Raw genomic sequence first — 10131 nt, forward strand, 5'->3', positions numbered from 1 at the left:
GAGCTCGGCGCTAAACGCTAACCTTGAACACACTGCAGTGCAGATGAAGACTTGTTAACTTTCAGGAAGTGCTGTACCAATATCTGCTGGATGTTTTTATAGGCCTCGAATTATTATTTCATGCTAATTGTCTTTCTGTTACCTCCTGCTAAATAACATGAAACTAATCCACATGTTGGCCTCATTTACAGCAGGCATATAGGTTTTGTGCATCTCCAAACCATTTATAATGTCAAATTATGAACAAGATAATTTCAATCGAAAACAATTTAATCAAGAACATAAGAAGGTAATTATCTTGAATGATCCCTGTGACAAAACACAGCTCTCAGTGTTGGTAGACATTGATTTTTCACCTTTTTGCTACAATGATTGCAGGTGTAAAATGAAAAACTTTGTTCGTTGAAAAAGAATATTAACATTATTAATATCTTTAAGCGAGTCTAGAATGTTCACTGGTAGTGCAATTCAAAAACAATGACAAATAGTTTATCTTGAAAACTAGTTTATGTCACATTCGTCAGGAAAGGACTTTTGTACCAGCATGCTGGAAAATATTGATTGTACAAAGATGTAAAACAACTAAAATTGCGGGAATACGTTCGCAGTTTCTTTAAGAAAGTATTTAAGCAATTTAAGAATAGATATAAGTTGTGCAACAACATACAGTTTGACACTTAAACAAAAAATTAAGTCTAATCTCAGACTTTTGTTGCTGCTATTGTGACTGAATGTAAACAAGCTTTGAATAAAATACACCACCTTTGTGTAAAATTCACTACAAGAAATCTGGCTTCATAATCAGGCCATAACTCCGTTGTCCAAAAACACCCCCGAATGATGTGGTGAGGTAAAATGGGTTCTGGGTAATACTATATTTAGTGAGATTTATTTTATTTTAAACATCTACTCAGAATAGGGAAATTACATTACTTATAAGGACAATTATTGGCTGGAGCATACATTTTTAACAGGTAATGCTATTTTTCACAGAGTAGGCTTGCTAGTTCGCCATACATATAAAAGGAAAGGAAGGCACTGTGGTTTTACAATACCTGTACATCCACATGAGGAACCATTAAATGAACCAGTCAAATGAATCTCACCCTGCTGAAAAGACCAGCATAGATTTAGTTTAGGATTATGGTTTGCATTGTGGGATGTTGGTGTTTCCACCAGGCCCACCCGTTTTTAGGTCAACCAGCTTTACCAAAATACAATGCTGGTTGACCAGCTTTATCAGATTAGTTGCTGGTTAAAGTATGACTATGTTGGGCCATGAGCTATCCCAGCAAAAACCATGTCTGCATTATGTCCATCATGACAATAAATGCCGGTTTACATTACTGCAATATTTTCAGCAGGGTACTAACAGAGTTCAATTTTTAATTTCTGAATTTCCAAATAGATAGTCCCTTATTGGACCATTATATTGGATCATTGGACCAGTACTTTAGTTTCCATTCACATTCAGATCTGATTAATGTTATGGACAGGAGTGTCTCACTGGCGTCACACCTTTATATCACAATCGCCCTAAGGAGACGGAAACACATCATCAGCTCTCGTGGAATTGGGGGCTTGACCTCATTACCATCAAGGCGAAGGTAGCGCAGACGTGGCCCATTGTCACTAAAGTAGTCATCAAGTGCCCCAGGTGGACAAATATCAGAACTGTTCACACCTATGGAAATGATAGCATTATTAATATATATTTATACATTTTTATAAATATAGATTTATAATATGGAAGGATAAATATATGATGCCTTTTTTAAAGTCACCATGAAATCAAACAGGAAAATTCTAAGTGTTTTACACAGTGTTGCAGTGATTATAAACGATTTATCCGTGGATATCATTTTTTTTTATTCATTTGCACTTTTAATCTTTAATCAAAAACATTAAGCTCCTCTCCCCCTCTAAACTTTGTAAAAGCGCTATATAAATAAAGTTGAGTAAACAACAACTCTTCACCATATGACGTAAGCAACAAAAAAGAGGTAGGACTATACTCACTGTCCAATGGTCAGGCAGGCATTTTAAGCTCTCCCCTCCAGGCCCAATGTACAACAAACCAATCAAAAAGGGAAGGGCAAAATAAAGCCCCGCCCTACATTTTTCTAATTTCAGAAGCTGTTTCACTCGGATGTACGTCACGATATGGAAAAGAAGTCAATCACAACTTCCGTTTCATGGTGACTTTAATGCATGCATTTTCAACGTTCGCACTCACTCATTTTGTAACTTACAAGGGCTTGTCCAGAGACTATTTATAAAAAGATTGCTTTCTGGACTTACTTTTGATTCTGTTGTGATCCAGATGCAGGTGTTCCAGTCCAGGGGAGATGATGGGCATGTCAGTGAGCTGGTTGTAAGAAAGTTGCAGGTCCAGTATGCTGGAAACATTAAAAACTGTTTTTGGGATGCCTCCATTTGCCAGTTTATTACGGTTGAGCCTGAGAGACGACACCTTGGGAAGACCCTTGAAGTACTCGGCAGGAATCTTTTCAATATTGTTGCTGTCCAGAAAGATCTGCGTGGTTGTGGGTGGCAGACCAAGGGGCATGCTGTTCAGTTGATTCTTTGCTAAATTGATCTGGACCAAGTTGCTCAGACCTTTCAGGTTGACCTCTGTCACTGCGTCACCTTGCAGCTTGTTGCTTTGAAGATCCAGCAAGGTAAGATGGTCCATCCCAGAAAAGACTCCAGGTGGTATCTTTGAGATTTTGTTACGGGAGAGCCGTAGCTGTTCTAGATTGCTGGGCAGAGGAGATGGAATGGAAGTCAGCAAGTTGTCCTCCATGTACAGGTGTACAAGGTTGGGTAAGGCCTTGAGAGCATCAGCCTCCACGGTTGTGATTTTGTTGCGGTTGAGGTTGATCCACCTTAGCTGTGTGACGTTGCTCAGAGCTTCAGCTGAGACCACATCGATGAGGTTGTTCTGAAGGTACAGGTACCAGGTGTACGGAGGGATGACGGGTATGCGTTTCAAGCTCTTGTTGTCACAGTAAACAGCATTGGGAAAGTTTGGGGGGCAGCGACACTCTTTAGGACATGCTTGGAGCTGGGATATCAGGTGCTCGTAGGGCATTTCCTGAGTGCTAACTTGGCCAACTGAAAGTAGGGCTAGACATGCAACAACGAGCCACAACATGGTTAGGTTCAACCTACAAAATAAACGAGAAAACAAATTAGGAAGGTCTTGATAACAAAATCAAAAACAAAATTATCCTATTTTTCATTGTATATGTTAAATAATCTTTAGTTTGGTCATTTACAGTTGTCCTAAGTATCGTGACACATCTACCCTACATTTCCCCAGGGTCAGACTAAGTAAATAAACTCATTAAAATAAAAACAGGAAGATCCTTTGGTTGAAATGATCGCGCCCTGTTAAGAAGTAATCTTCTTAGACTTAGAATGATCTGCCAGGTCAACTTTAATTGCCTTAAGCCTGACATTGTACTTCTTCATCTTCGTCTTCTTTCAGAAGTCTTGGAAAAATCTTGTAAAGTTTCTGAATATTTGTGAATATATAAAACATGGCAAGGCCTGTGATAATACTTGGCTCACATCTCAAATAACAGGCCCTGACACTGCAGTTTATGTTCCTTCAAACTTTTAAAATACATTTTATGTATACATTTCTTTACACATTCCAATACATTAAACGCTTCACCTGAGCTTTCTCATCTCAAGCAATATCAAATTTACAGCTATATGATACTCATTAATATTAGGTTTTTGCCGAGACATTCTTATTTCTGCTGACACCCACATTTTCTCTTGGCTAGAATGCCTTCTGTAAGCAAAAACCGATCAAGAAATAATATGTTAACACATTTTCAGAGCTCCATAGCAGAGCTTTCTCATCTGGTAGTGGTTTACATTTTTGATCCGGTTGCTGTCTGCAGATCAATTTTTTACAGGCAAAAGTCTTTCACTGAACCAGTAAAGATCCAGTCCTGAATACTTCATCAGGTCAGGTGGTGCCAATTTGACCTGAGAAGATCTATCAAAACAAGACAAGAGTTTTAAATCATGATCTCCACCTCCATCTTTTGCTGGGTCAGTTCTGATAACAGTTGCATTAAAATATAACTCATATTGTTACCTCACATGCCCTAGATATCCCTCAAACCATTTTACGGTAATGTTTATACCAACATTACCAATAGTTTGGGACTTACCTTTGTTTTCTTGTCACTTGAAACGGCACAGAGGTATGAATGTCTCAACTCTGAGATACCTTGCCCTCTTCTGCCTCTATTTGTAGTGTCAATGGCACTTGATAAACCTCTTAAAGACAGTCACACTGGACACAATCTTAACCAATCACACCCCTTTGAGATCAAGAATCATAATCCTGTAGGCATGGATTGTGATTAAACCGGCGTGTTGGCCAGAAGTCGTCATGGGCCTTGGTCTATTTATAATGAGGCTAATACAGGCTGTCCCATAGAGATCCTTCAGCCTCTTCCTTATCCTCCCTCACACCAACATTCATCTCCAGTTGTGTCTTATGTAAACACACATCTTTGTCAGGCAGAGGGAACTCAGACTAGACACGAGTCAGATGCGAAACTATGTGTAGCTTTGTCTTGATCTTGAACCTTAAGGCTAGTCAGGCCAAAGCACAACTTTTGTGCCAACCAACTAACCAACCAACCAACCAACCATCTCTCAATCCACTGAATAAATCCTCCCTTTAACGTTGTTTATAAACTACTTCTTCCAGATTGACTGGAAAATGTCAATCTATCATTTATTTCAGTTAAGATGTATTCAGACTTGTTGATTCAGACGCTAAGAAATTTGTATCACTGAAATTTGCACCAAAATGTCCCCATGAGAGCACCAGTCTCCATTTAGGAGTAGAGATGAAATTGGTGTGTGTCTGGTGGTGTCCCTGACTGACTGCCAAGGGCCGATTTTATTTTGTCATTACTTGCTCTCAATTCCACTGACGACAACAAACATCTTCCTGTGTCATTTTAATGCACTGTGAATGGTAACCTTCCAACTTTAATCTATGATCAGCAGTAATCCAGTCTCTTACCCAACATCTCGTGTGTCCTAAAGGACAAAACGTATATACACCAAACTAATGCGTTACAGATTTTAAAGCCCATTATTCACAGGAAGCCTTAAGATGTCTAATCACTGAAGACGTCTGCCACAAAGTCTACAACAGTGCAGCTAAGAGCGATAGGCTGGGACATACAGACTATGACAAGGGTTCATTCTCAGGGCAGAAATTAGTAACTAGCTGCAGTGCTTATAATATCTTATAATAATATATTCTGATAATTTCTATAAAGATTATAATACAATGCAAGCAGACAAGTTCAATGTCAATCTATTGATATGTAAAATCTCAAATTAAAAGTAGGAGAATGTAACACAAAATTAAAACATTCCCTTTGTTTTGTTTTGTTTTGTTTTGTTTTGTTTTGTTTTGTTTTGTTTTGTTTTAGAAGTTATGAGGTGTTGAGCAATGCAATTTACAATCTGTTTCAGAGTCAAAATTACAGCTGACTAGCTGTCTCGGGGCAACAAGAGGCCCAGTTTAACTGTTAAGTGCTAAAGGCTAATGCAAAGTATTCTGAAACATCTTCAAGACACCTACATGAGCACTAGAACTTGAACTCTAGGGGCTCATTTCAGAAAGGAGGTTTAGTGAAAACTCTGAGTATATTAACCCTGAAATGATGTAAACTCTGGGTTTTCTGTTTCAGAATGCGAGGTATGTCAAACCCAAGAAAGCGGGGTAAGTCAAGCCCATTTCTAAAAGAGAGGTAACTTATACTCAGAGTCAGTAACCATAGTAACTTTGTGAATCTAACCTGGTCAGAAGCAGGTAAACTCAGAGTCTCTTTCGATCTCCTCCCTTTTTTAAAGAGCAAGTGGTGTGCATTAATTCATAGGGATGTATTTTGATTTCAAGAGAGGAATTTAGGACGCTAGTGGAATTTTGTCATTTCCCTGTGTATTTTTATTAAACTGTACTATTTTTATTTACAGCGAGTTAGATACATCAAAACTTATCGTCCATCATTACATCAATAACATCAGCCATCGAGCGTGTATTACATCAGAGCGTAGTTTTCTATGGACAATGAGAAATTACTTAATAAAGTGTATAAATAAAGTGCATGAATAAACAAATGAATAAATACAGACATAAATGCAGAAGTGAAGCAGTAAAGGAAATAATCAATTAATTAAGACATCAGTCTGAATTTAACACGAGAGTCTGACACCCTACACGTGTCCTATACACCATGATGTCTCACTCTCATAACTAACTTTATTATTTCTGTTTTATCTCTGTTGTTTCATTCATTTATTCATTAATTTACTGATTAATGTATTTGTTTATTGGTATTTATCTATTTATTAATTTAAACTTAAGTCATTTTCAGCACATTAGTAAATCTACTGTATGCAGAGCAGAAAGTGTCCCTCGTTCTCAAGCGCTTTCTACCGCCATGTTGCTTTTTCTTTGGTTCTGTTGCCACGGTGAATCGTAATATCGGAGCTCCATTGTCTTGTCGTAGTCGTGGTGTACGCGCTTAACTCAAGGTAAGCCTACCCAGAGGTTTCGCATCTCGGTGTAAATCAACTCAGAGTTCACATTTAAACTTGGTGTTGGTTGAACCACCTTATTGAAACGGGCCCCTGAACTCTAGGACTGTTACACCAAAAATGTAATGATATTCTTTCTTGGTCATAGAATAACAAAAAGTAAGTGTGTGTTTGTAATCTTATATTCTTATTCTTATGCATTACAATTTTTGTGAAATATAGACGGTTTCAAAGCAACAATATAAACAAAAGCATACACGCATTTGTGGACGGAACTTAACTTTCGGTACACGTTCACAAAGAATGGAGTGCCTGTAGATTATTTCTGATAACAAGTAAAAGAAACAGAGAAGAACCGTTACTTGGCTAAACTTGGGTCTCCAATATTTTGAATTTACACTGCAATACCAAGCTCACCGCTAGTAAATGTCCAATACGGTTTCTTTAAATGCAACAACGTTACACGACACTTATTGTTTATTTAATACAATTATTATACAATACAATAAAATAATAATATAAATTAAAATTAATGAAAATTTCATAAATCGAAATAGTTATATTATTATCCACTAGCCAGACCGATAAACAAACACAGACCGGAAGTTATCTTCTATCCAGATGTGTGCGTGTGATGAAACCGGTCAGACTTTGATAGGAAAATTATGTGAGGGAAAGATTTAACTCCACACTCTTCATGGCAAAAAAGTCTTGGATAAAAACGGTGACTGGTGAGAAATAAAAACAGACAACTTGTGTTCTTTGTTTCACTTAAAAAGAAACACATGGTGTCAAAGAGATTGTTTCCTGCTTTGGGATTTGATCTGTAGGCAGTTTGTGAACACACAAATGTATAAATATAAATTGCTCTGTTTGGTGGATGGAGTGCTGTCCTAATATTCCCTGTCCAGTTCTATTTTTTCCTGCTAGTGTTTTTGGACATATGATTATATTGTATGATAGAGAATATTATTCAAGCAAGTAGAATAAAAACCTAAACAAAATTTCCCTTCACACGGGGTTTAACCATAAGAGAATTGTATAGAATGCACCCTGATGTATACAATGGTATTAAATTATTAGCATCTTTTTCTTTAACAGCACATTTACAAGAAATTAAAGAAATATCTTCTATGCTAAATATCTAAAAGCACCATATAATGTTTGTTGCATTTGTGTTAGTAGTAATACATAAGCTGTTAAAACACCTTCCTGACAACAGCTGCATAAGATTCAAGTTCATGAGCATTTAGATGCTAAAAATTACAATGGAAAGATGCTAAAAACATTTAAAACTTTTTTCTAAAATATTTTATGCAGCAGAGATACTGAGGAAGAAGATTCAGAGATATAGACAAAAACAGATACGTTTAAAACATTTCAACAATGAACCCCTTAACCCCTCTCAAACATCTCCTTGTTTCATCACAACTACATAAAACATGAGAAAAACTAAAAAGCAACAAAAAAGAAAAAGATACCTGTTTGTTTTATTCCTAGAGCTGATTATGGTGCAGGTGGAGGTACAGTGTCTGGTTCTGGTTTTCTTGGTCTGCCTGCTCTCCTCACCAGTTTGATTCCAGTTTATCGTTGTTCTCGCTCTCTGTCTGGTCCAGACATGCATCACAGCCTTATTAGATCTCTATTGTAAGAGTGTAACTTCCCTAAGGCCAAACCTTTGACATCGGCTTGAATAAAGGGGTGTGCGAATGTTACGAGTATACTGTCGAGTTTCTTCTGCAAGCATGCATTGGATATTTATTGCTAGCACATCACTTTTTGCCCGAGTTTCTTTTTCATTTTGCACTGAGGGGTCTGTGGAGCCACAGAAAGTGGGGGCCCTTGGCACAACCATGACAACCCCCACGTTTCATGTGACATGTGTCTTAGAAACATTTAACTCCTATAGAGCAATGGACATACCTCATCTCCAACCCTCATCATCTCAATTTGCAAGATGTTTTAACACCCCAAAACTAGGTCGCCCTGGGGCGATACACATCATTTGGCTGTCATTTCACACTGGCAAAAACTCGTCCCAACCCGTGAAAGGTGAACTGAGATGGGATTGAGCTGGAATGCCAAAAATGTTGGGAGATACAATGATGGTACAGGGTTATTCTATTTAATTGTTTTATTTCTCAATATTTCTAATTTATTTTAAAGCTTGGGCCTCTAAGCTTTAAAATAAATGGAACTGCAGTACATGGCAACCAGACATATACGTAAGTAAGGTGGGCGTACCTGTCAGTACAATTGCTTTGGAACCTGAGGTTCCAAATATGGTAAGAGGCGTTACATTTCCGTCACAGGCTTGCAGTATTCGACCAATCACTACGCACTGGTTAACTGGCCAATCAAAGCATACCACGCTTTTCAGAGCGATGAGCTTTGTAAAATATCAGCGTGTTTCAGAGAGGCGGGGCAAAGAGGAGATACAAACATGCACGGTATGTGGAAAATACAACGTTTTTGAACCTTAAATCGTGCATACACATTGCATTACATCTAAAACAAACGATAATATTCGTTTTAGCAGTGTCATTTGACCCCTTTAAAGAATATAAGAGGTCTTTAACTTTTAACACGGATTAAAATCCCACGGCGCATTAGAAAAAGGAGTACATCGTTCTTATTCAATGGATCTTTTGTCTCCAATAAAAAAAGAGGATACATCGGTTCCGTCCTTATGCATTAAGGACCACCAAATCCAAAACACCCACAAAGTCACACACATGTTGTGCAAGATCTCCAGATGTTTGCTGATGCTCAAAAAGGTCCACAAAGCAAAGTTTATTTTAATACAAATCATATGCAACCTCTCAGTCTAGAATTAAAGATCCTTTTACTATTTTTTTATAGTATTTTAATATAAACATTCAGGTATTATGGCTGAACAGCAGTTTTATGTCATCTAATAGACCAGGCCTTAGCTATACAGTTGCCTACTACAAATCACATTATTGCAGATATACAATCTTCATATAACTGTACAAACAACACAAGAAGAATGATTTGGCCCCGTGTTCATTACAAGCTCTTTTAGATACAGAATAATTAATGCCCCAACAAAAGTCCTTCACGAAATCAGCTGTGAAAGAACCAGACAAGATTTATCACAATGTTCTTGTTTCTTCACAAAGTCTCTCTAGTGTCTAATAAATGTTGATTAACTGGCTGTGGTTTTCTATGAAGGCCTCAGATGCACAGCTGACATGCACATGGACACTAAACACATGACACAGCAACATTCCATTTTCACCATCTTTGCAGTTCCGTAACAATGTAAAATCCAGTTTAAACTGGTTGCTGTGATTTGGAGCATGCTAGATTTTTTTGCTAAATTTGACATTTACTGGACTGCACCAAATGATCTAGCAGCTTTAGGTGGAACACGGTGGCCGGCTTACCAGCCAAATCATAGCTTACACCATTACCAGTGAGTATTTTGGACTGGTCATAGTGTTCTATTGCCAATATTTTAATCAAAATCAAACAATTCAAACCGCAGTACACTGGAATACACAATAGGGATGTCAC

General features: G+C 37.6%; 1 protein-coding gene across 2 annotated transcripts; it reads right to left on the reverse strand.

Moving 5' to 3' along the window:
* Positions 1-129: 129 nt before the first annotated feature.
* Positions 130-8321, reverse strand: kera (keratocan). 2 transcript variants are annotated; one of them, XM_057324462.1, is made up of 3 exons: positions 4194-4245; positions 2302-3170; positions 130-1684 (listed from the first exon to the last, which is right to left on the reverse strand). In XM_057324462.1, the coding sequence occupies exons 2-3, from the start codon at positions 3155-3157 to the stop codon at positions 1521-1523; spliced, it is 1020 nt and encodes a 339-aa protein (XP_057180445.1). In that variant the 5' UTR covers positions 3158-3170; positions 4194-4245; the 3' UTR covers positions 130-1520. The 2 variants fall into 2 exon arrangements, with proteins under 2 accessions (XP_057180445.1, XP_057180444.1); XM_057324461.1 differs by lacking the exon at positions 4194-4245 and adding an exon at positions 8073-8321 and having other exon boundaries at positions 132-1684.
* Between the last annotated feature and the right edge of the window lie 1810 nt (positions 8322-10131).

The sequence above is a fragment of the Triplophysa rosa genome, linkage group LG24 (assembly GCF_024868665.1).
Source record: "Triplophysa rosa linkage group LG24, Trosa_1v2, whole genome shotgun sequence".
NCBI lineage: Eukaryota > Metazoa > Chordata > Actinopteri > Cypriniformes > Nemacheilidae > Triplophysa > Triplophysa rosa.

Coding starts and splice junctions, on each gene's coding strand:
- kera (XM_057324461.1), bottom strand. CDS start 8,215: ATGCATGTCTGGACCAGACAGAGAGCGAGAACAACGATAAACTGGAAT. Junction 3,171..8,072: donor TCTAGGAATAAAACAAACAG/GTATCTTTTTCT, acceptor TTTATTTTGTAG/GTTGAACCTAACCATGTTGT. Junction 1,685..2,301: donor GGATCACAACAGAATCAAAA/GTAAGTCCAGAA, acceptor TCATTTCCATAG/GTGTGAACAGTTCTGATATT.